Source organism: Vigna unguiculata, chromosome 10, assembly GCF_037176805.1.
Source record: "Vigna unguiculata cultivar grain cowpea cultivar isolate G323 ecotype 2 chromosome 10, ASM3717680v1, whole genome shotgun sequence".
Taxonomy (NCBI): domain Eukaryota; kingdom Viridiplantae; phylum Streptophyta; class Magnoliopsida; order Fabales; family Fabaceae; genus Vigna; species Vigna unguiculata.
Genome location: NC_140801.1, coordinates 4566661 through 4592858, shown reverse-complemented (window position 1 = coordinate 4592858; position 26198 = coordinate 4566661). Strand labels below are relative to the sequence as shown.

The window sequence follows — 26198 nt, the reverse complement described above, 5'->3', positions numbered from 1 at the left end:
GGATTCTAGCTTCAGTCCAGCTTCTGCAGGGGTGATTGCAGGATTGCTATTCTCCATCCGAAATCGTTTCAGCAGGTCTTGTGTGTACTTTGTTTGGTGCATTATAATACCATGCTTTATCTTAGTGAACTCAATACCAAGAAAATAGTTGAGCTCACCTATATCACTCATTTCAAATTCATCTAACATTTGCTGTTTGAAGTGAGTAATATCCTCCTCATTGCCTCCCGTTACCAACAAGTCGTCAACATATAACAACACGATCAATTTGTTGGAGAGAGAATCACCAGGCCGACTTGTCATGTACACTCCATGTTCTGAACTACACCTGCTGAACCCAATGAGCCTGAGGAACTGGTCTATTCTCTGATTCCAAGCTCTAGAAGCTTGTTTCAAACCATATAAGGCTTTGTTCAGCTTATAGACTTTCTCCTCCTGTCCTTTCACAACAAAACCTATTGGTTGTCTTACATATACATCTTCTTCCAGAAAGCCGTTCAAAAACGGTGCCTTAACATCCAATTGGTGCATTGGCCATGAGAAGAAAACAGCCAACGCTACTATGATTTTGACAGTCTCTATTCTTGCTACTGGGGAGAAGACTTCTCCATAATCCATTCTTGGTTTCTACAAGAAACCTTTCACAACCAATCAGGCTTTGTATCTCATTATCTCCCCTTTTGGATTCATTTTCACCTTGTAGACCCATTTTAGATCAATAGGTTTCTTCCCAGATGGAAGTTCAACCAGATCCCAAGTCTGATTCCTTTCAATTGATGTTATCTCTTCCTTCATAGCTTTCCATCAATTGTTATCTGTTGCAGCCTCATCAAAGTTCATAGGTTCAAAAGCTGCAATTAGAGCAAAATGCACTAAATTGACATCTGTTGTTATATCAACATCGTGCAACACCTCGTAATCATCCAAATGTGCAGGTTTTTGGATGATTCTTGATGACCTCCTTACACATGCATCTTGATCAGCGTGAACCACGTTAGTATTCTCTTCCTCTATCACGATTGTGGGCTGAGAAATTTTACTATTGTGATTTTGCTTCCAAATCCAAGTAGAGGTTTCATCAACTATCACATCCCTACTGATATGAACTTGGTTATTTTCAGGATCCCATAGCTTGTAGCCTCCCCTTATCATCCAACTTACTCCTGTGTTGGTCAGGTATGTGCTTGAAGCAAAGAGACCCAAAAATCCTCAAGTGGGAAACATTCGGTCTTGTCCCACTCCAAGCTTCCTCTGGTGTAATTCCTCTCAGCCTCTTTGTAGGAGAACGATTCAACACATAAGATGTTGTTAAAGCTGCCTCTCCCCACAATTCCTTTGGCAGGTTCTTACTCTTTAACATGCACCTAACCATGTTCATGATAGTCCTATTCCTTCTCTCGGCAACACCATTATGTTGGGGTGTGTATGGAGGTGTGATCTCATGCTCAATCCCAGCTTCATCACAAAAATCCTGAAATTCTTTTGAGGTATACTCTCCTCCTCCGTCTGTTCTTAAGACCTTGAGAGCCCTTCCACTCTGCCTTTCCACCAGATTTTTGAATTTTTTAAACATCAGGAGTGCCTCATTCATTCTTTTTAGCAAGTACACCCACATCTTGCGAGATAGATCATCAATGAACGTAATGATATATCTGTTACCTCCATACGTTTCCACTTGGATAGGACCGTATATGTCTGAATGAACCAGATTCAATTTTTCTACAACTCTTTGAGGGACAAACTTGCAGAAACTTCTTTTGGTTTGCTTACACTCAACACACTCCTTACACACATCTCCAGGAGTCTCAAACTCTGGTAGTCCTTCCACCATGTTCTTATTCTTCAACAGACACAAATCTTTGAAGTTCAAATGCCCATACCTGTAATGCCAAGTCCATTCTATATTACTTGTTGAAGCAGCGAAGCAATGATGCTTTAGTGCATTCATCCCAACATGAAAAGTTCTGTTCTGGGATAGTTCTTCCTGTAGAACAAGGTGTTCTTTTTTATCAAACATGCTTAACCGATTATTTTGCATGGTAATATGATACCCCTTCTGCAGTAGCTGGCCTAGGCTTAACAGATTAGTCTTCAAGCCTGGTACATACAACACATCTTCTACCATGACTCTTCTTCCATTATCAGCACTTAACACCACTCTTCCCATGCCTTCTGCTAACAGGGTGTTGTTGTCTGCAAATCGGATCTGACCATGGGTTGATTCACTCATCTTAACAAACTAGTCCTTTTTTCCCGTCATGTGTGTTGAACACCCTGAGTCAAGATACCATAATGTGTCTTCTGCTACCTCATTATCAATCTTTGCCATCAACACAACTGCTTCTGAATCTGAATCTTCTTGGGCAAGATTCGCGTGGTTGGTGGACTTGCTTTTCGACCCTTCTCCATTCTTGCGTTCACGAGAAAAATGCCCCATTTTCTGACAATTGTAACATCGTACCTTTTTCTTGTAAAATTTCCAGGGTTTGTCTCCATCTGCATTCTGTTTCTTCCTTTTTACGGGTTCTGCATAATCAGATTCTTGATTCTGCTCCTTCCAATTCTTACCTCCTTTCTTCACTCCTTTGGGCTTACCTTTCGGTGTGGACCTCACTTGCAGAGCTTGTTCTTGAATACATTTTCTTTTACTCAACCTATACTCATGCGCCTCTAGTGAGTGTTGAAGTTCTTCCATCTCCAAAGTTTCAAGATCTTTGGTCTCCTCGGTTGTTATCACTAGGTGATCGAACCTCGATGGTAGAGACCGTAAGACCTTATGCACCACATGCTGATAAGAGACCTTCACATTACATCTCTTCATAGCATTTACCAACCCTTGAATTTTATCAAGATAGTGTGCAACTATTTCATTATCTTCCATCATCATAAATTCAAACCTCCTTCGTAGGGCCTGCAACTTAACTTTCTTGTGTTTGTCTCCATCCCCATAAGTCTTTTCCAAGATCTCCCACACTTCTTTGGCAGTAGTTGCCTTGTAGATCTTGTTAAAGATATTAGAGCTTACACATTGATACAGCAAGAACTGTGCCTTGCTATCAAGCTTTTGTTGTTGCTTGAAGTGCTTCTTTTCTTCCTTAGATGCCTTGCTACTTAGCTCACCTACACCTTCTTGGATGATTTCTGCAACATCTTGAAACCCAAAAATTGCAAGCATTTTGATCTTCCATTGATTAAACATGTTGCCGTCAAACACTGGTAACCCTCCCTGTATAAGACTCCCCATTCCAGCCATTCTTCAGTAGATCCACCTGATAATACCCCTTTACATGAGGTTCTTCTATGGGTTTTCTTGATCGAGCAAGAAACCACTCTCTTCACCAAAGAATCACTCCTCTATCTGGAATACTACCCAAGACAGCTTTACAACACGTACTAGCCCCTTTGTAACTCTTTACAGGTTCTATCGGAACCTTGCTCCTGATACCACTGTTAACTCTTACGCAACAGAGAGAATATACAGTAGGTTTCAAAAGATGAATGTATATTCAAGGATGAATTGTATCTCATACACATGGACTACAATGCTTTATATAGCAGCACACTACACAGAGAAACAAAATACAACAGAAAAACTGACAGTTGTCTTTTTATTAACTAACAAGACTGATACGTATTTGACTTAACTTCCTAACAATGCATACTATCTGATTCTATATTTCAACTAAGTTTTATATCATCCTCCACATTCAATATTGCACCAGATATGTAAAAGTGCCTATTTATGAATTTGTTCTCTATGTAATACATAAAGTTTTCGTTTCTTGAACTTGGAATAACATACTGATATGTCCATTTGAATAGCATGGTAGAGGGATTTACTATCAATGATATGTCCATTTGAATAGCATGGTAAAGGGATTTACTACCAATGAGTCTTGTGATGTTTTTCTCCAAGGTGACTACTGTTTTTTGGTTGACAAATTTTCTAACTTCTGAGAATCTATGCCAAAAGAGAAATGTAGGAACAAGTGTAAACTAAAAGGAAATGAAGCATAATACTTTCTTTTATTAATTTAAATTGTTTTATTGTTTTACATGTATACTTGAGACTAGAGCAATATGATAAAATCATAAACAAGTATAAATTACCAAGAAACACAAATTGATTTAATGATTATGTATGTACTTGGTTAGGGTAAAATCATAGCATATGTTACTTCATTCTATCGTTATCCTATGTAAATTTAAAAAACAAATTATAATTATAAAACTTTTCCTACATATTTTAGTTTTTTTTTTCTGTGGTTTCAAAGTGGGTGTTGGTCTAAGTTCTTAAATGGCTAAAGTAAAAAAGGTTGTGATGTTGATTATGCGCTTCCAATAATAAAATATCACAATATTATATAATTATGGAAAAATAATACGCTTCTGGTGCCAAATGTTTTTCCGTAAATTTATATATGGTTTAATTATGCCTTTGGTCTCTATTTTGGAGTCAAAATCTCAAAATGGTACCCAAATTTTTTAAAGTCTCAAATTGATCCCTTTTTTGTTAAAACATCTCACGTTTGCCCTTTCCGTTAAGTCAAGGTTGACGCCGTTAGAGGGAGTGTCACGTGTCAGTTCCTCAATTTTTTTAATTTTTAATTTTTAATTTTTTGAATTTTTTTTTTATTTTTAATTTATTTTTGAATTTTTTTAAAAAAATCAAAAAATTACCACTTGTGAAGCTGTCATCATGGCACGTGGCAGTGACAGAGTGACAGTGACAGTGACACGTGTCAATATTATGCTAGGTGTCATTTCCTTAGTCTCAATTTGGTCCCTTTATTTTAATTTGTCTCAATTTAGTCTTAATTTTTGTAAAAAATTGCAATTTTGTCCCTCTTCAAATTGAAACAAAAATTAATTTTATATAAATGTTATACAAATATTTTTATTAAATTTGATATTTTTATTCAAATTGATATTTTTATTATATATTTTTAACATAGCTAAGTTTATTTAAAATTATGTGTCACGTTCAACTTTAATTAAAATTGTTTTCAAATTTTAAATTTACGTGTTTTATTGTTACATGAACTAGTTAATTTATGAATATTTTTTCTATTAACATTATTTTCTATTAACAACTTTTAAACCATTTTAAATAAAGTTTAATGTAAAATATTAATTAAATCAACTTAATTTGGTTAAAAATATTTACTTGAAATATCAATTTTGATGGAAATATTTGTGTCCATTTATATAGAAATTAAATTTGATTTCAATTTGGAGAGGGACAAAATTGATAATTTTTATAAAAATTGGGACTAAATTGAGACAAATTAAAATAAAGAGACTAAATTGAGACTAAGGAAATGACATCTAGCATAATACTGACACGTGTCACCGTCATTGTCACGTCACTCTGTCACTGCCACGTGGCACGATGACAGCTTGACACATGGCAATTTTTTTATTTTTAAAAAAAATAATAATAAAAAATTCAAAAAATCGAGAAACTGACACGTGACACTCCTCGCATCAACATTGACTTGAAAAGGGGTTTTAACAAAAAAGAGATCAATTTGAGACTTTTAAAATTTTGGGTACTATTTTGAGATTTTGACTCCTGGAGACCAAAGATATAATTAAACCTTTATATAATATAGACTTTGACAAATGGAGGTAATTTGTCCTTTTGTGGTTTTAATGTATTAATAATGCTCATATAATATTATGGAAAAAGTTAATTTAACACCGCTGTTAAAAAAAATTATTTCACACTCTTTCTTAATAATATAATAATGTATATATATATATATATATATATATATATATTATAATTTTAAATTAAAAAATAATATCTATAACAATATATAAAATGAATTCTCCTTTTTGTGTCCATATTTCAAAGTACCAATTTTATCATTTAAATATAATAATTTATTAAATTTTTAAAAATTGACCGTTATTTTTGTAAGTTTTTTTATAAAATCGTTATCTCTGCTTTTTCTCTTATTCTTTATTTATTAATGGGTTATTCTTTCATCTGTTCGGATATATTTCATTTTATTTTTAATAAATATAATTTTAGTTTATATATTTAGTTTATATATTAACTTAATAACATTATAATATTATCACTTACTAATATAATATCACGTATATTTAAAAAATTATATACACATGCGCGATATAGTTTCTGTAATTATAAATAAAATATTATTATTTGACAGTGTCAAATGGACGTAGTAATTTTTGTTGTGTGGTGTTAATGTATCAATGTTCTATAATTATTTTGGATATGGATCGTCTGTTGTGTTTTCTTATACCGGTCTTTTGCTGTGTTGTTTGAAAATACACGAATGAACATTTATTTTAATATTTTAAAATATTTTTTAAGAAATTAACCTAATGTATTTTGAATGCACAGCAAATTACAGAAAGAAAAAAACGAGTAAAACATTTCGAGTCAATTATTTTAGATACTTGGAATGGTGTTGTGTCTGTACAGAGATATCTTTATCCCAGTGTTGCATTATTGCTTTCTCTTCCATCACTTCATGGCGTCCCTAATTCCTTCCACGGAAGTCATCTCTTCGACTTCCAAACTCCCACGGATGTATGATGTTCTCATCAACTTTAATGGAGAAGAAATCCGTAATAAATTTGTTTCACATCTCGATTATACCCTCTCAACTTTTGGTTTCACCACTTTCCTTCACGAGGAAAATGCAGTAAAGGGGATGAACATCGAAGAACATATTCTCAATTTGTGTCGGGTAGCAATAATTGTTTTCACCGAAACCTATTCTCAGTCTGCTTGGTGTCTTCACCAACTTCAACAAATCATTAAATGGCACGAAACTTATTGTCGACATGTTCTGCCCGTATATTACGAGATTGAGCCATCTGATGTACGTCTTCAGAAGGGTGATTTTGGAAAAGCCTTCAAAGCAACTGCACAACAAACATTTTCAGGACAACAACTGGAGCATGGCATGTCCAGTTGGAGCCACGCACTCACCAAAGCTGCAAATTTCTTTGGATGGGATGAGAGGAATTACAGGTAAATCACCCACTCACTCAACCATATTTTAAGTTTGTGATCTAATTTAGGTGAGATACATGACTTTTTTCTATAATTGCTATTGAACTTGAAGGAGTGATGCTGAACTCGTGGACACAATTGTTAAGAGGATTCTTTATTTACCAGCCCTGTCTGCTACTAAATTTCCAGTTGGATTACAATCCTACGTGGAAGATGTGATTCGCACTATCGAAAATAAATCCACGGAAGTTTGTATGATAGGTATATATGGAATGGATGGATCTGGTAAAACCACCGTGGCGAAAGCCATCTACAATGAAATTCATGATACATTCACGGAGAAAAGTTTTATTGAAGATAATGCACAAGTTAGTCGAACAAGAGGGTATGTTCACTTACAAGAAAAACTTCTTTCAGATGTCCTAAAAACAAAGGTAGAGATACATAGCGATGAGATGGGAAGAAGTATGATTCGGGAGAGGCTTTTTCAGAAAAGGGTGCTCATTGTACTTGACGATCTGAATGAGCATGGTCCATTATTAGACCTATGGGAATCTCGTGCATGGTCAGGCAAAGGAACTGTAATAATCGTTACAACAAGACATGAACACCTACTAAGGGCACGTCAAGTTGATGCTGTTTTTCGGATAAATCCAATGAACGAAAACGAGTCCCTCGAGCTTCTAAGTTGGCACGCATTTAGAGAAGCAAAACCGAAAGAAGAATTCCATGACCTTGCTAAAACAATAGTTACTCGTTGTGGAGGACTACCTCTAGCTCTTGAAGTCATTGGTACTTATTTATGTGAAAGGACGAAAGAAGAATGGCAAAGAGTATTGTTCAAATTAGTGAAAATTCCCCAGCATGAAGTTCTACAGATATTGAAAATATGCTTTGACGGTTTACCTAATCAAATGGAAAAAGATTTATTCCTTGATATTTGTTGTTTCTTTGTTGGTAAAGGCAGAGCTTATTTTACGAAAATCCTAAATGGTTGTGGAATAGACGCTGATACTGCAATAAGAGTTCTCATAGAACGTAGTCTCATAAAAGTAAAAAAGAATAATAAATTTGGAATGCATCCTTTGCTACGAGATATGGGAAGAGAAATTATTCGTGAAATTTCAAGAAACGAACCTGAAAATAGTCGGCTGTGGCTTGATGAGGATATGAAACATGCGCCGTCAAAGAATACTGTAAGAACATTCTTAATCTATGGTTTTGAAACTTCTTTTGGTTTTGCTTTCTCATGTGCAATACAAGAATACTGTAAGAACATTCTTATATATATATATATATATATATATATATATATATATATATATATATTTTTGTTTTCCAGACGTTAAGAGATTTCTTCAAACCTTATCCTTTACAGGTAAGAGACACATCAAGAATGCTGAAACTCGCTGGACACTCTGAGTACCTCTTTAAGAAACTGAGATGTATCAGTTTGCAAGGGTTTTCTTCAGAATACCTACCAAACGACTTTTATCTGCATGATGCAATAGTGGTTGATTTAAAATACAGTCTTCTTCGACTCGTTTGGAAAGAATCCCAGGTTTATATTACGCGACATTTTCTTTAAAAACTTAACTCGAAATATATATAGTATTTGTTTCCACTTATAACTATTTTATTTCATTATTTTCTTTTCTAATATATGATCATAAAATTATCTTCTTGAAGGTTTTGGTATCGCTAAAAGTCCTTAATCTTAGTCATTCCAAGTACTTGACAAAAACCCCTGACTTTTCAAGACTACCAAGTCTGGAACAACTCATTCTCAAAGATTGCCCAAGTTTGCGCGAAGTGCACCGATCTATTGGATGTCTCTACAATCTTACACTGCTAAATTTGAAGGACTGTACAGGTCTAAGAAATCTCCCCAGAGAGATATATATGTTGAAATCTTTAAAAACTCTCATTGTTTCTGGTTGTTCGAAGATTGACCTATTGGAGAAAGATATAGTGCAAATGCAATGCTTGATAACTCTAATTGCTGAAAATACAGTTGTGAAACAAGTGCCTTTTTCACTTGTAAGCTCAAAAACTACTGCATATATATCCCTACGAGGATGTGAGGGATTATCACATAATCTTTTTCTTTTTATCATTCGGTCTTGGATATCGCCATCAATGCATCCCCTATCTTATATTCGTTCGTTTTGCATGGATATGGAGGTTAATAGTTGGGATGATATTGCACCATTGCTTAGTAGCCTTGCAAATCTTCGAAGCGTTTTGGTACAATGTGACACCGAGTTTCAACTATCTAAGCAAGTAGAAATTATTGTGGTCGAATATCGTGTAAATATTACAGAATCAGACACTTCAAAGCCGCACTTTAGGTCTTCTTTGATTGGTGTAGGAAGATGCAAAGAGTTCTTCGATGCTTTCAGTGATAGCATTTCTCAGGTTCTCCTCTAGCTTTTCCTTTGTTCGTTACCTTCAGCATCATTTTAGCTATTAATTAAGAGAGCACGAAATAATCCTAATGAAGTATCTAATAGATCACAGACAAAACTATTATACCACATTTGTGTTAATCATGTATTAGTTTTTTGTTTAACTAAACATACCCTTATTTATCTCACGATACAGGTATTAGCACGCAGTGAGTCATGTGATGTTTCTCTCCCGGTGGGCAATGGTCCTTATTGGTTGGCTCATATGGGTGAGGGACATTCTGTTTCTTTCACTGTGCCTCAAGATCGTGTCATAAATGGAATGGCCTTGTGTTTCGTTTACTTATCAACCTTTGAAATTGTGGCAACTGAATGCCTTAGAAGTGTCTTAATTGTTAATCACACAAAATGCACATTGCAGATACACAACCATGGAACGGTAATTTCCTTTAATGATATAGATTGGCAAGGTATAATATCAAATTTAGAATCAGGAGACAAGGTGGAAATTTTTTTGACTTTTTCCCAAGAATTGGTAGTCAAGAACACAGTTGTGTATCTGATATGTGGTGAATCAAATGACTTAGAAACGAAGCCTGTGCCAAAGAAAAACTCCCTCATTAGATTTATAAAGAATATTGTATAATGTGACTTCTGGTGAGTCATTTATCTTCTTTGAGAACAGTAGATCCCTTGAATTATGGAATTAATCCTTGTGTCCTTGAGTGCAATTAATTTTTGCTCATACTTTCCTTGTGTTTCTGTGAGTATAGCTCAGAGTTAAGAAATTCATGTTTATTTTACTCCTCGCTTGTGCTTCTTTGGCTTTATTTGGTTTCTCATTGTTGCTTCTGTCAGTTCTTTTATTCATTACGAAATCCTCGACCAAAATAGTGCATTATGAAATACAGATTGCTGCAGTTCGATGTTCTGTTACCTGTTTTGGTTTATTGTCTGCCAGGAAGTCTCTGTTTTTGTTTCAACATAATAAGCACCATAGCCTCGTCCCTTTATTTAAGACTAAACGAAACACACTTTAATTTTATTTCTCGTTATTTGCGCTGATGCTATTTGTTTTACGTATATTTTAAATATACCATTTTTTTCATTTATATTTATAAGTTTTATTACAGTTTTCAGTTATGTTGGGAATAATAGTTCAAGTGTGAGTTAAAGTCTCACATGGTATAAAAAAAGATAAAGTTAAACACTATATAAGAATAAAGATTCATAACACCATTACTTTAAGATTTGGGTTAAAAGTGATATCAAATGCCTTATATGTATACATAACCACAATCTCTCAATAACTATAACCATATCCCATATATGAAAAATATATAACTCAATGTTGATGGTTTGGAGTAATTGATCACGTAACTATAACAACAAACCATCAAGTTATGTAGTAGGCACTCAATTTTTTCTGTTTTCAACTAAATTTTGTCAAATATAGTCATGATCTTACAAATTATTTTAATTTTATTAATTTGTTTAAAAATTAATATTCATTTGATATGTACGTCCAGATATAATCTTTTAAGAAAATCCAAAAAAAAAAAAAAGACATTCAGACAAGTACAACTAACAGATATTGAAATTACAAATGTGCACAATATTTTTAGCTAAGGATTAGTTTAGACTTTAAGTATCTTTTATAGAAGGGTTAAATATGTTTTTGGTCCCTTAACTTTTAGTAAATTTTGAAATTAGTCTATTTCGAAATTTTGGACCAATTTAGTCTTTCATCTTTCAAAATACGTGAATTTAGTCATTTTAATCAAATTTTGTTAAATTCATTTGACACTTCAAGCATGTTTCATGATAGTATTTGACTTAATTAGAGCAAAAATGTGTCAAACAGTATAAACAACTCAAATACAATCCTGAAATGTGTACGAAATATCAAATAAACCTAACAAAATTTGATTAAAAAGACTAAATCTACGTATTTCGAAAAATGAAAAACTAAATTAGTCTAAAATTTCGAAATTGACTAACTTCAAAATTCACGAAAAGTTAAGGGACCAAAAACATATTTAACTTTTTATAGAATTTGATATAGATTATTATGACTTAATAAAGATGTTTGTTAGATAATCAACATAGAAAATTCTTTTCCTAAGTTGGTCAGAGCAGAACCATCATAAAAAAGGTGTAAAATAATTTCATTATATAATATTGGCCTAGTTTAAATATTAGTTATGACCTTAATCAATGTAGAAACTAATTTCTATTTGGAATATTTAATTTGTTTTAGTAATTTCTCTATCTACATAACAACGTACAATTCCCTTAAAAGAATTTTTTTCCAATATCCGCTAATGTTATCATTCACGGAAAGATATGCAGATAGTGTAGCAAAGGTAGAGACTACAGGATCTATTTTCGATCATTTCTGATTACAGCAAATGTAGCACTATTACTAAGATTATTTTAACAATTCTAATGTTTTGTCTACACTGATATTCACCGTTTATTGTTTAGGAAAGAAGTGAGTTCATGCAGTATCCTTACATAAATATTAAACGCTTCCCTGAACTTTTATACCAGCGTAACCCCACAAAAATCTAGCAGCGTAAAACAAACACTGAGAAAGCATTAAAAGCTTCAAATGTATATAAAGAGGCTAACCAACACTCAAATTGAATTCCAGAATATAGTCATTACAATCATGACAATAATTATAAAAGTGACAAAATTAGGCATAGTTTTACTTTAAAATTTAAATTACAAAGTCTAACTTTTAGGTGGACTTTAGTAAATGATTTTGTTTAGTATATATCTAAAAGTTGTTCCTGTACATGGATTTTACAATAATAATAATTTTATTATCACTACGCAAAAAGTGTAGGGTAATGTAAGATGATTTTTACGTGTGTTGTTCAATTCAGTAAAAGGACGAGGCTACGCTGCTATCCTAATAATATAACATATCATGTTAAACTAAAATCAGAAACTAATAGGAAACAAATCATAACACAGTTTAAGAACCGAAAATTAACTGCGTTTATTTCTTGATACAGTAAAGGGATAACATTCTCATAAAAAACAAGAAAGAAAGGAAATACAGTATACAATTAGGGATGACAAAAATATTCATGTCTATAGATATCAACAGATAAAATTTGCAATTGATAGTCGGTACCTGTAAATATTTTTATTCAAGAATAGAGGATGACGGGTGTTTTAATATCCGTTCATAAATGAGTCAGGTACGATATTATGAAAAAAAATTAAAATTAAAATTTAATTTATATTTTATTAAGTTAAATTTAATTAAAATTATATTTTATTAGTTTAAGTTTAATTAAAATTAAAATTTAATTTTTATTTAATTTAATTTATATTTTATTTTAAAAATTATAAAAAAAATTATAAATATTTGCGGGTATCTATGAGTACCCGCGAATTTTTTAAAACTCGAGAGTATTTTTTAAACAGGTACCTAATTAGTAATGAGGTTGATAATGAGTGTACTTTTTTAGTGCAGGTGCTTCCAACATGTTGTTATCCCTATATATAAATCAAGGACAACCAACAAGATATAATGCAAAGAGTGAGAAACAATATAAAATAAACATTGAATTTTTAACTATAAACTACTACTCAACACAATATATATAAACATCAGTATCTAAATTGGTCACTATAGTGACTTTTTCCCAAGAATTGGTAGTCAAGAACACAGTTGTGTATCTGATATGTGGTGAATCAAATGACTTAGAAACGAAGTCTTTGCCAAAGAAAAACTCCCTCATTAGATTTCTAAAGAATATTGTATAATGTGACTTCTGGTGAGTCATTTATCTTCTTTGAGAACAGTAGATCCCTTGAATTATGGAATTAGTCCTTGAGTGCAATTAATTTTTGCTCATACTTTCCTTGTGTTTCTTTGAGTATAGCTCAGAGTTAAGAAATTCATGTTTATTTTACTCCTCGCTTGTGCTTCTTTGGCTTTATTTGGTTTCTCATTGTTGCTTCTGTCAGTTCTTTTATTCATTACGAAATCCTCGACAAAAATAGTGCATTATGAAATTCAGATCGCTGCAGTTCGATGTTCTGTTACCTATTTTGGTTTATTATCTGCCAGGAAGTCTCTGTTTTTGTTTCAACATAATAAGCACCATAGCCTAAACGAAACACACTTTAATTTTATTTCTCGTTATTTGCGCTGATGCTATTTGTTTTACGTATATTTTAAATATACCATTTTTTTCATTTATATTTATAAGTTTTATTACAGTTTTCAGATATGTTGGTAATAATGGTCGAAGTGTGAGTTAAAATTTCACTAGAAAAAACAAAGGTAAACACTATATAAAAATAAAGACCCATAATATCATTATCTTAATATTTAAGATAAAAGTGGTGTCAAATGTCTTATATGTATAAGATCAATATTATATATATGCATAACCACAATCTCTCAATAACTATAATCACAGTTCATATACGAAAAATATATAACTCAACGCCGATAGTTCGGAGTAACGGGCCGTATAACTATAATGACAAACGATCAAGTTATGTAGAAGGCACTTCATTTTTTCTGTTTTCAACTAAATTTTGTCAAATATAGTCATGATCTTACAAATTATTTTAATTTATTAATTTTTTAAAAAATTAATATTCATTTGATATGTACGTCCAGATATAATCTTTTAAGAAAATCCCCAAAAAAAAAAGACATTCAGACAAGTACAGCTAACAGATATTGAAATTACAAATGTGCACAATATTTGTAAGGATTAGTTTAGACTTTAAGTATATAGAAAGGTTAAATATGTTTTTGATCCCTTAACTTTTAGTGAATTTTAGAATTAGTCTATTTTGAATGAATTATCTTATTACTTAGACGAATTATCTTATTGTTTTGCAAATTCATATGCACTTTTCATTGGTGATCTTTTGAAACGAACATAATTTTGTATAATTATTTGTGCCCTCAAATTTGTTTGAACAGTTCTATCAGCATAAACGAACACAACATAAGTCATACATTTTGATGTTATGAAGACATTTATCACTTAGCTTTTCTAATAAAATAAATGACACTCACTTCTTTTGTATTCTTAAGAAAAATATACTAAACTTCCTAAATTTTAATAAAGTGACATCTAACTCATCTATTTAATTTATTTTAAAAATAATTTCAGGTGTAGTGTGTAACACTCCATTTAATTAATAACGTAATTAAAGGAAGCGTCACACTAGAATAATATCGTAGCACAGTCTCGGAGTTTAAAAGTAACACCATACATATATCCAAATCGCGTAACGGAGTCAAACTGAACCAGGTACAAATATTCTACAGTAATCAAATTGGGAATTTAAAGGATAGATACTACATGGGCCGTGGCCCTAAAAGAAAATCCAGGAAACAGGATCCAGCCCAGGCAGGCTACGCAGCGGAGTCACCATTCCCCTGTTGACCGCGAGAACCTCTCGCCTCTGCTCACATCAATAAATCGATGATCATCGCAAAAGAGAAGAATTACATACAAGACAATCAAACAAGCAAAGGGTAAGCTAGAGCCAAAAAGATTTTATCATGCAATCAGATATGCCTTCACAGTCCAATATACATATACCATCCAAGCATGTTATGACCTTCCAATCAATACACTAAGACTCGACTCGACTCATCCGGATACATATAACCTGGTCAGATTCAGCGGATGCTTGCACTTGTGGTGGATACCTCTAATCACCCCCGAGCTATGTGTTACAAGTGTTACAATGAATCAATTCCCCCACACAAAAGGTTAGCCCTTAATGAGTTTCAGGCCTTCTGCTACTCTCCCCACAAGAGTCAGTCCGCTCTAAGTGAGACTAACTGACTCCTTAGAGTGTCAGGATGCAATCCTTACCTTGATACCTTACCAAGTTATATTGATGGGGCACCACCATGGACACCCACTAACAGGGGCCATGGAATTACGTCCCGACCACTGAAGCACGACCCTGAAATCCCACCTAGAGATTTCCAAGGAATTACGCACTGACACGGACCAAGCATACCAGACCAATCAAGAAAGGTTTATCACACATATACATATACATCGCATACCATCTCTTTATAATTCACCTCTTTCATTTCTTTCCCAGTGGTTCCATACCCTTTCATTACTCTCAAACCATAGTTGTGGAATTTCATCTCATGCCAATACCATGCCACTTTAACACCAACCATCTCATTTGTTTCACATGCCGAGATCATGCAATCAAATCAATCCAATTTATAACCACAGCTTATCTCATGCATTTCATTTCGCAGGTCTCATACATTATATAGGGTACATCATAAATCCAACATTTCATTTAGCCAAGTGAATGAAACAACACAACTCGCAGCAGATCTCGCTCAAGCCAAGAGTCCTCGCTCAGGCGAGAGGAGTGCCCTCGCTTAGGCGAGATCGCGACAGGGGCATGGGGAGGCTTTCGCATGGCTCGCTTAGGCCAGCCCTCCTTGCCTGAGCGAGACAACCCGTCGCCCAAAGGTGAGGTTCCTCGCCTGGGCTAAAACAGGAGCAACAGGTCAAGAGCTCTCACACGTCCTCGCTTAGGTGAGCGTCTCTCGCCTGAGCGAGATAGTGTCTCGCTCAAAACAAGGGCTTCCGCCTGAGCGAGAGCTCGAGTGCAGCTCTGATCTGTTCCTGCAAGTCTCGCTTGGGCGAGTGTGTCGAACCTCGCCACTGTTTCTCCCTGCCACATTCATATTTCAGATCCAAACAAAAATGCTAACTAGCTCATACATCCACACACTACGCCAAAATTGTCAATAGACAACGCTTTTTTTGATAATAGATAACGTTTTTTAGGCGCTATCTATTGGAGCGATATCTATTAATAGAGAGCGTTTGTAAAAAAGCGCTATCTAATGACACCTTATAGACAACACTTGACTAAACAAGCGTTGTCTATGTATTTTCAGAAAGACAGCACTTTTTGCAAAAAAGTGCTATCTATAAATGCTCTTATAGACAACACTTATGTTTTCAAACACGATCTATGTATTCTTCGATAAATAGTGTTTTTTCAAACAAGTGTTATCTATTGATTTGATTATTTTTTTTATAATTTATTTAATTTTGCGTTCATTCTTCTTCTTTTAGTGTTATCTTTCACTCCAAATTATACTACAACATTTATAAATGTCACTATTATAAATTATTCTTTAATAAAATATTTTATTATTTATTATTTTTCTCCTATATTTATAATTTCATAATTCAATAAATTTTTCCTTAATAATGACAATTTAAATTATATAAAAATATTATAAAACTCTAAAAACAACATGTCGGTATACAAATAAAAATGAAAAGAAAAGAGATTTCATTAATTGTTCAACAATTTCAAAGTGCCAAAGAGTTGAAATATTTAAACATAAAATAGACAACATTAAAAATCATTGACAAATCTTAATACAATACTACATTTAAACCTAATCTTAATGTGTTTTGCTTCCACCATTTGATCATCCTGCATCATTTGGACATCATTTGGGCATCATTTAGAGACAATACACCACTTCGAACATCCTGTGCATTCAATGATTAAAGAATATAAGTAATTGAATAATTTTAAAATAGTAATACAATAAGATTAGGTAATTTGCTTAAGTAAATTATACCTTATTATACCATACGGATGTACCAAAACAACAATCATTGCAGCGAGAGGTTCAAGAATATCTTCTCCAGAAGCAACTAAGGCAAGCAAGGTTTGCATTTGGTTTATTGAATGCTTCGTCTTGCAAACACATCCTACTAGTAGCGCCGGTAGTTATCAACTTCAAAAATGCAACAAGTGATGCAAAAAATAATGGCAGAAAAATAATGTAGAGTTTTGCAACATGACCTTTGTGATCAAATGCTTTTATTTTCCCAAATAAGTACAATGATAAAAACTCTAGCCCAGAAAATGACCCTATAAATAAATTGAAACTATTTAAAGCAAAGAACTACAGAAATTTGAGAACACGTGCTTTGAATGAGCTAAACTAATTCCACCATTCATTTCCGTTAAAAGATAAAAGTTATGGCTGCTTGGGAAACTCTTATGTCTTTCCTTTACGACCTTTTTTCCACCATGACAAATGACATCTACTAATTTATCATAAAGCTAATGAAAAGGTCTAATATAGAGTAAACATAATTGATAGATATGAAACTAGTTCAACTTGATAGAAACTCATGAAATTAAATTATCAGAAATTATTTTCAATTATTAAACGTTTGTTGTTTTCAGTCCAAACTTAATATGTCTCACATGAACAACCCAATATTACATACACACACATAAACTTTAAGAGATACTTTTTCACGAAACAACCCGATCTTCAAAACCCACCACCAGAATCAAATGAACGAATTTTCCAAAGATGATATATAAAGGTCCACTACCCCAGTGTCACTACATATAATTGAAACTACACATACACATCGGTTTAAAAATTACTAACCTTTATTGCAACGATTTTGGGACTCTACAACAAGGTGATTTGGAAGCTTTTCGGACTATATTAGTAGCGTTCTCTCAGGTTGTATCAATATTGTCATGGCAAGGTTTTGGGTTTGTATTAGTGATGAACTGATGGTTAGGGTTTTGATCTGGCCGGAAAACGTCAAAAGCGAGATAAGGTGACTATGATATTAGAGAAGGTCGAAGAACGAAATAAAACCTAAGTTAGTGATAGTCGAGAATGATTTTCGCAAAGAAGAGGCAATGCGGGCGTGAAATTTTTTTAAAATTTTTTTAATAAATAATAGATGGCGTTTTTTTTAATAAAACGCTCTTTATTGATATTTGAATACACAACACTTGAATTTAAAAGTGCTTTCTATTAATTTATTTAATTTTTCTTTTTTAAAAATAAAATATAAATTCAATATAGATAACGTTTTTTGGATGAAGCGCTATTTATATGTCCATATTTTATAGCGCTCATTTTATGAAACGCTGTTTTTTGGGTCCGTAACTTAATTTAAAGCGTTTAATTAAATAAGCGCTATCTAAATAGTGTTGTCTATCGATCATTTTGGTGTAGTGACAGCTGCATACAACTCAACCAATCATGAAACAAACGCAAAACAACCATAATCACACTAACAAACAGGAGGGTTCTAGCTTCCCTTACCTGGAAAGGGTTTAGCACGGGACCTCGACACCACAAGAGTGAGCACAGCAGCTCCGGAACAGTTTAGGGAACTGGAAAAATAGTGGAACAAAACATAAGAGGAGCTCCCTACAAAACCCTAACTGGGAAAACACGAAAACATAACGAGGGAGGGATGGTATGAGACGAAGGGTAACTTACGTTGAGTAGGAAAGAGCTCGAGCGAACTTGACAACAGTGAGGAAACAAACCCTAGCAGAGGGGTTGACGGCTTCAGCTCAAGGTTCTCTGAAAGTGAGTAGAAAGTGTGAGTTAGGGCAGACTTAGGAGTGAGTTTTATCTTTTGGGGCAGCCTTTAGGCCCAACAGTTTTTAAGGCAGCCCTTAAAATATTAGAGCAGAAAACTGGGCCTTACATAGTGACGTTTCTCTTATCCAAATTGTATTTATACTTTTCTTTTTTCCATTACTACAGTGGCCTCTTTAGGTATATGTTAATGTGAGAAGGAAATGTTTTTTATTCTTTTAAAAACTAAAGAGATACACATGCCTAACATAAAAAAACAAATATATATATATATATATATATATATATATATATAAACGGAAAAAATTTCATACTTATATTAGTGTGTAATGCTTTTATTCTGTAGCTCAAAGTCGCTGTTGGTCTAATTTCTTAAATGGCGAAAGTTAAAAGGGTTCTGTAATGGTCTTAAAACGCGCTTCCTCTGCTATAAAATATATATTAAGCTTTGGCTATTTCCATGTTTTCGCTACTTTCAAAGTCGCTGTTGGTCTAGTTTGAATGCCGTTGGTCAACTCTTCACTGTGTTGCATTATTGCTTTCTCTCCCAACACTTCATGACGTTATCAATTCCTTCCATGGAACTTGCCTCATCAACTTCCAAACTCTCACTGATGTATGATGTGCTCATCAACTTCACTGGAGAAGACATCCGCAGGAAATTTGTTTCTCATCTCGATTCTGTCCTCTCTGCTGTTGGACTCACCACTTTCCTTCACCACGACAATGGAGTGAAACCAATGCACGAACCTATTCTCAATCTGTGTCGGGTAGCAATAGTTGTTTTCACCCAAACATATTCCCAATCTGCTTGGTGTCTTCATCAACTTCAACAAATCATTGAATGGCACGAAACTTATTCCCGACATGTTCTGCCCGTATATTACGAAATTCAGCCATCTGATGTACGTCTTCAGAAGGGTGACTTTGGAAATGCCTTCAGAGTAACTGCATACCTAACATTTTCAGCACAAGAACTGGAGCATGGCATGTCCAGGTGGAGTCACGCAATCACCAAAGCTGCAAATTTCTTTGGATGGGATGAGAGTAATTACAGGTAAATCACTCACTCACTCAACCATATTTTAAGTTTGTGATCTAATTTAGGTGAGATACATGACTTTTTCTATAATTGCTATTGAACTTGAAGGAGTGATGCTGAACTTGTGGACACAATTGTTAAGAGGATTCTTTATTTACCAGCCTTGTCTGCTACTAAATTTCCAGTTGGATTACAATCCTACGTGGAAGATGTGATTCGCACTATCGAAAATAAATCCACGAAAGTTTGTAGGATAGGGATATGTGGAATGGGAGGATCGGGTAAAACCACGCTTGCCAAAGCCATCTATAGTCAAATTCATGGTACATTCGTGGAGAAAACTTTTGTTGAAGATATTTCAGAAGTTAGTCGGAGGAGAGGGCATGTTCATTTACAACGACAATTTCTTTCAGATGTCCTGAAAACCAAGGTAGAGATACATGACGTTGAAATGGGAAGAAGTATGATTCTGGAAAGACTTTATCGGAAAAGGGTGCTCATTGTACTTGACGATGTGAATGAACATTGTCCATTAGACCTATGGGAAAGTAGGGCATGGTTCGGTGAAGGAGCTGTAATAATCATTACAACAAGAGATGAAGACCTACTAAGGAAACATGAAGTTCGTTCTGTTTTTCGGATAAATCTAATGGATGAAAACCAGTCCCTGGAGCTTCTTAGTTGGCACGCATTTAGAGAAGCAAAACCGAAAGAAGAATTCCATGACCTTGCTAAAACAATAGTTACTTACTGTGGAGGACTACCTCTAGCTCTTGAAGTCATTGGATCTTATTTATATGAAAGGACGGAAGAAGAATGGAATCGAGTATTGTTGAAATTAGAGAATATTCCCCGAGATGAAGTTCTACAGAAATTGAAAATAAGCTTCGACGGTTTGGGTAATCAAATGGAAAAAGATTTATTCCTCGATGTATGTTGTTTCTTTGTTGGTAAAGGCAGAGCTTATGTTAGGAAGATCCTAAATGGATGTGGAGTAGGCGCTGATAGTGGAATAAGAGTTCTCATAGAGCGTAACCTCATCAAAGTTAAAAAGAATAACAAATTTGGAGTGCATCCTCTGCTACGAAAAATGGCAAGAGAAGTTATTGTTGAAATTTCAAAAAAGGAGCCTCGAAATAAGAATCGGCTGTTGCTTGATAAGGATATGCATCATGCACTGTTAGAGAATACTGTAAGAACATTCTTATTCTATGGTTTTGAAACTTCTTTTGGAAGTGGTTGCTTTCTCACGTCGAATATATTATTTTTTCTTAGCTCTTTTCATCACGGGAGAAAAAAGTCATTCACAGATCGCCTATGGAAAGTGATTTATTTGAACGTTATCCTCCTTTAGAGATAAGTGAACCATTAACATTGGTGAAAATCACTAGAGATTCTGAGTTCCATCCTAAGAAATTGAAATGGATCAGGCAAGCGTTTCCTACAGAATACCTACCTAACGACCTTTGTCTCCGTGATGCAATAGTGATTGATTTAAAATACAATCTTCTTCGATTCTTCTGGAAAGAACCCCAGGTTTTATTATTAGACTCCATTTTCTTTTAAAACTTAACTCCAAATCAATGTAGTACTTGTTTCCACTTATTTATTTTATTTCATCATTTTCTTTTCTAATGTTTTATCAAAAAACTATCTTCTTGAAGGTTCTGGTGTCGCTAAAAGTCCTCAATCTCAGTCACTCCTTGTACTTGACAGAAACCCCTGACTTTTCGAGACTACCGAGTCTTGAACAACTCATTCTCAAAGATTGCCCCAGATTGAGCCAAGTACACCAATCTATTGGATGTCTCTGCAATCTTACACTTCTAAATTTGAAGGATTGTACAAGTCTAAACAACCTCCCAGAGGAGATATATAGGTTGAAATCTTTAAAAACTCTCATTCTCTCTGGTTGTTCAAAGATAGGCCTAATTGAAAAAGATATAGGACAAATGAAATCCTTGATAACTCTGATTGCTGAAAATACAGTTGTTAAACAAGTTCCTTTTTCCATTGTAAGCTCAAAATGCATTGGACATATATCCCTACATCATTTTGAGGGATTGTCATATAATCTTTTTCCTTCTATCATTAGGTGTTGGATGTGGCCAACATTGAATCCCCTATCTTATATTCCTCCGTTTTGCATGGATAAGGATCATAATAGTGGGGATGACATTATGCCACTATTTAACACCCTTGCAAATCTTCGAAGTGTTTTGGTTCAATGTGACACCGAGTTTCCACTATCTAAGCAAGTAAAAACTACTCTGGTGGAATATGTTGTAAATATTTCAGAATCAAGAATTTCAAAGCATCACTTCAGGTTATCTTTGATTGGCTTTGGAAGACACAGTGAATTCTTCAGTACTGTGAGAGATAGCATATCTCAGGTTCTTCCCTAACTCTTTTATTTCTTTATTACCTTCACCATTAATTTAGCTATTAATTAAGAGAACACAAAATAAAATGAAACTTTTAAAACCCTTCACTTCTTTCTGATTTTGTAATGAGCTAACCAAGTCATTATACTTATACTAAGTACTCGGAAGTTAATTTCCACTTCCTTGCTTTTCTTGCTTCATGACTGTTTTATTCCCAATGATTGTAGAATTATAAACTGAAAGAGATGAAATAGAAGTGCATTCTAAATTCTAAGGACATGATGGTGATATATACAGAACAAAACTATTAACTCGATTTGTTTAAATTAATTATCATTAATATGACATAATTATGTGTCACATTTTTGTTAGATTATAAATGCTAAATTCATAATATTAATGATAAAATAATGATTGCAGAAGACAATTTGAATAGCAAAATTACATAAATAATTAAGCTTTTCATCTCATAGTACAGGTATTTGCAAGCAGTGAGTCAAGTGATGTTTCTCTCCCTGGCGACAATGATCCATATTGGTTGGCCCATATGGGTGAGGGACATTCTGTTTCTTTCACTTTGTCTCAGGATCGTGTCATGAAGGGAATGGCTTTGTGTGTTGTTTATTTATCAACCTCCAAAATCATTGAACCTATAGTTACTGCTGTCTTAATTGTTAATCACACAAAGTGCACATTACAAATGCACAACCATAGCTCAGTAATGTCCTCTAACGATGAAGATTGGGATTTCATAATGTCAAATTTAGGATATGGAGACAAGGTGGAGATTTTTGTAACTTTTGGTCACGGATTGGTGATCAAGAAAACTGCTGTCTATCTTATATATAGTGAATCAAATCGCTTGGAAATGGAGCCTTGTCCTGAGAAAAAGGAAAATGCTTTAAATAAATTCATTAAGAAAATGTTAATGTCTGAGTTCTGGTAAGTTAATTTTTTTGAGAACAGAAAAGGAGTTGGAGCCAAAGAAAAATTCCTAAGGATATCTGGTAATGAGACTTCTGGTAAGTCATTCGTCTTCTTTGAGAACAGCAGTATCTCTTGAGTTATGGAATTAATCATGGTGTTCTTGTTTGCAATTCAATTTTATGGCTTAGAGTTAAGAAGTTCATGTTTATTTTACCCTGTTTCTCACTCCTCAGTGGTGCTTCCTTGGCTTTACATGAGCTGTTTATTGTATCTGTTTTCTGATGGGTTGCCTTTTGTCAAATCTTTTTATGTATAATTTAAATATGTCAATTTTTTTTTCAGTGTATATTTATTAGTTTCATTACAGTTTTTTCAGTTTTGCCTTTTTATTATACCTATTATTTCAATTTTCAGTTCTTAAAGTTCATAACTTGTTCTTTCCAAATATATTCATGTTAAGTCGAAAGTAGTGATAATCTTATTGTGCCAATTAGGTTGCTTGTTGCATTAGCAGCAAAGTTGTGTTTCAAAATTTATTTTGATGTGAAGTCAGCCTTTTCAAATTATTTTGCTTAAAAACATATCCATGTTGAAAATCATAAAGCTTTCTTGTTTGAGACAGTGGAAACAATGTCTATAAGCTTTAAAATGGATAGAAATAGGCACCAACGGCCTGATATAGTAGAATTGACCTGGGTAAATGATACGCCCCAAAAATATATAGAATTATCCTTAGTCATTTCATGGTTGATATTAGCTATTATTGAATGCTATCTACTTAGTCATTTCAGGTTGTACCCATTTCTGCCACCATAGAAGACACAATGTATTCATTTCTCCTTGGAAGTCTCCTGACTTATACCATCATTCGTCATTATCCTCTTCTTTTGCAGATAGAATATGAAGCATCTTATATGCAAGGTATGGTTGGGAACATTCACACACACTATGCACCTTGGAATTAGGAAAGGTTTCTAAGTGTTCTAACTTCAAAGAAAAGTTTAATGTCCATGATGTTGTATGAAAGGTTATCCTATGTTGATTACTGTTTTAGTTGTTATCCCGGGTGATTGTTTGAACTCATTAAAGATATATTTTCTATTGACTTTAGAGGAGATTACACTAAAGCAATAGAAAAGCTGGAGGATCTTGAAGAATTAACCAATTGTTATTTGGGAGTTTGAGGTAATCCACCTATTTTTTTGGTTACTGTTATTGTTTATTATTGTTCTTATTGGTATTATTATTTGAGAAGTGACATCACATTCTTTCTACCGCATTAGTATTGACTAAAATTTTTGAGTCACAAAATTATGTGGGTTGCACTCCTTATCATGTAGGTTGCACACCTTATTAGATTCATCACTCTTTACAAAAATCATCTTATATATAACTCTTCAATAAGATATTACATTGCAATAAAATACTAACTTATCCATTAGTGTGAACCTAGAAAAAGAAGGGGTCTTTTGAGACCGGATTGATGTTCTATTTTTTGTGAAATACCAATCTACTCTTCTTACCACTTACTTTTGTTTTGTCTTTCTGTGTTATTTTTAGATACCTTCTTTCATCTATCTTTTAATTAATTTTATCCTTCTAAAGGTGTAGTGTTTCTTAAGTAATTACTACGGGCTTCAAGACGTTTGCATGTCATTCTTCGATGTTTTGCTGCTGCAAGCATTTGGCATCAACTTATTTTTAAAGTTTCTCTTTTCAAATCTTTAGTCATGGTATTTGTGCTAGCAAGGAAGGGTGCCACCTTATACAATCAACATTCTTTATTCAAGGCATTCGATTTCTGCTTAACCCTCACCACCCTTCGTACTAAAGACGTTGAAGCTTGCATTCATTATCTAGTGGTATCCGAAAACTAAGGTAAGAATATAAAGGTGAGATGCCTCTTAGATCCTTTTAGCTTGCTTTTCTTTACACTATATTTGTTTGCTGCTTTTAATTTATTTGTTTACTAATGAAGGCTATTAGAATTTGCCTACAAGTCTTATTTTTAGATAGTTTAGACTCATGGTCTTCTTAGATTTCATTTTATTATGGGATTATTGGTAAAAATATGTAGCTATGCAAAGTGGTAATATCCTATACTCCTAGATTATTAGTTTATGATGTATGGATATTTTATAAGTGATGTATTTGTATCATATTTCAAAATTGATTTGGGGTATTATAATATTATTTTAAATCTAAACTTAAACACAAAAGTTGAAAATGTTTTGGTGAGTTGATGCTTAGTGCTTCCTGTATTTTCATTAAATAATTTTTACAGTGACTTAGTATAGTATATTAAGGTGTAAACATTATTTTCTTTCCAATACCCGTGCTCGAGTCTTTTAATTATTAGGATTAGGAACTGCTCAAGCTCCACCAAATTGATTTATTTTTGTATATATTCATCGAAATTGAATAACAAAATTGTGTTTTTTATATATTTCAGGAACCAAATGGAAGTGGTTCTACATTGAATGACAAAGGAGGCTCAACGAGATGAAGCAAGGCCTTGTAAAGATTATTACAACCTTAGAAATTATGTGATTGTGATATGATGGGGAAATTTATGAACTTTTAGAAAGTTCTAGGATTAGGATTACGATAACAACTTCAAATGTAGAATTGTATTGTTTAACAATTATTTTCAAATTATCTTTCTTGTTTTTGGATATTTAATTCTTGAGTACCTTGCAATTTCTTGATCAATCAAAGAAAAAAAGTGTTTATTAATTTTTTGTACAGTGTCATAAAATTTTGTATATTTTAAATTATTATTAAAATAAATTTTATAGAATTACAAAAGTATAAATATAGGTAGAAAATAATAAATAATTAAATATTAAAATTGTGACAATTGATAATGATGCAGTTTATATGAGAATTAATTATAATAGTGACAATTAAAAATGTCATAATACAATGATAATAATGTCAGTTCCAAGCGTCGTTTTTTTTATTGAATTTTTTTTCTAATAAAATATTACGTCTATTTTAACTGATGTTA

General features: G+C 33.3%; 1 protein-coding gene and 1 pseudogene across 15 annotated transcripts; both read left to right on the top strand.

Moving 5' to 3' along the window:
• The first annotated feature begins 6442 nt into the window (after positions 1-6442).
• LOC146882027 (disease resistance protein RUN1-like) lies at positions 6443-10115 on the top strand (annotated as a pseudogene). Its single transcript, XR_014985000.1, has 5 exons — positions 6443-7015; positions 7110-8193; positions 8376-8558; positions 8687-9415; positions 9602-10115. The product of XR_014985000.1 is annotated as a disease resistance protein RUN1-like (transcript).
• A 9179-nt stretch (positions 10116-19294) lies between these two features.
• LOC114167018 (TMV resistance protein N-like) lies at positions 19295-25476 on the top strand. Of its 14 annotated transcripts, none has more exons than XR_014985413.1 (8): positions 19296-19892; positions 19986-21069; positions 21153-21413; positions 21542-22270; positions 22740-23283; positions 23980-24109; positions 24300-24373; positions 24917-25476. XR_014985413.1 is itself a non-coding variant. In XM_085668189.1 (5 exons), the coding sequence occupies exons 1-5, from the start codon at positions 19393-19395 to the stop codon at positions 23205-23207; spliced, it is 3042 nt and encodes a 1013-aa protein (XP_085524315.1). In that variant the 5' UTR covers positions 19295-19392; the 3' UTR covers positions 23208-25476. The 14 variants fall into 14 exon arrangements, 3 of the variants coding, with proteins under 3 accessions (XP_085524315.1, XP_085524316.1, XP_085524314.1); XR_014985412.1 differs by having other exon boundaries at positions 23971-24109; XR_014985415.1 differs by having other exon boundaries at positions 23971-24109; positions 24794-25476.
• Positions 25477-26198: the final 722 nt, after the last annotated feature.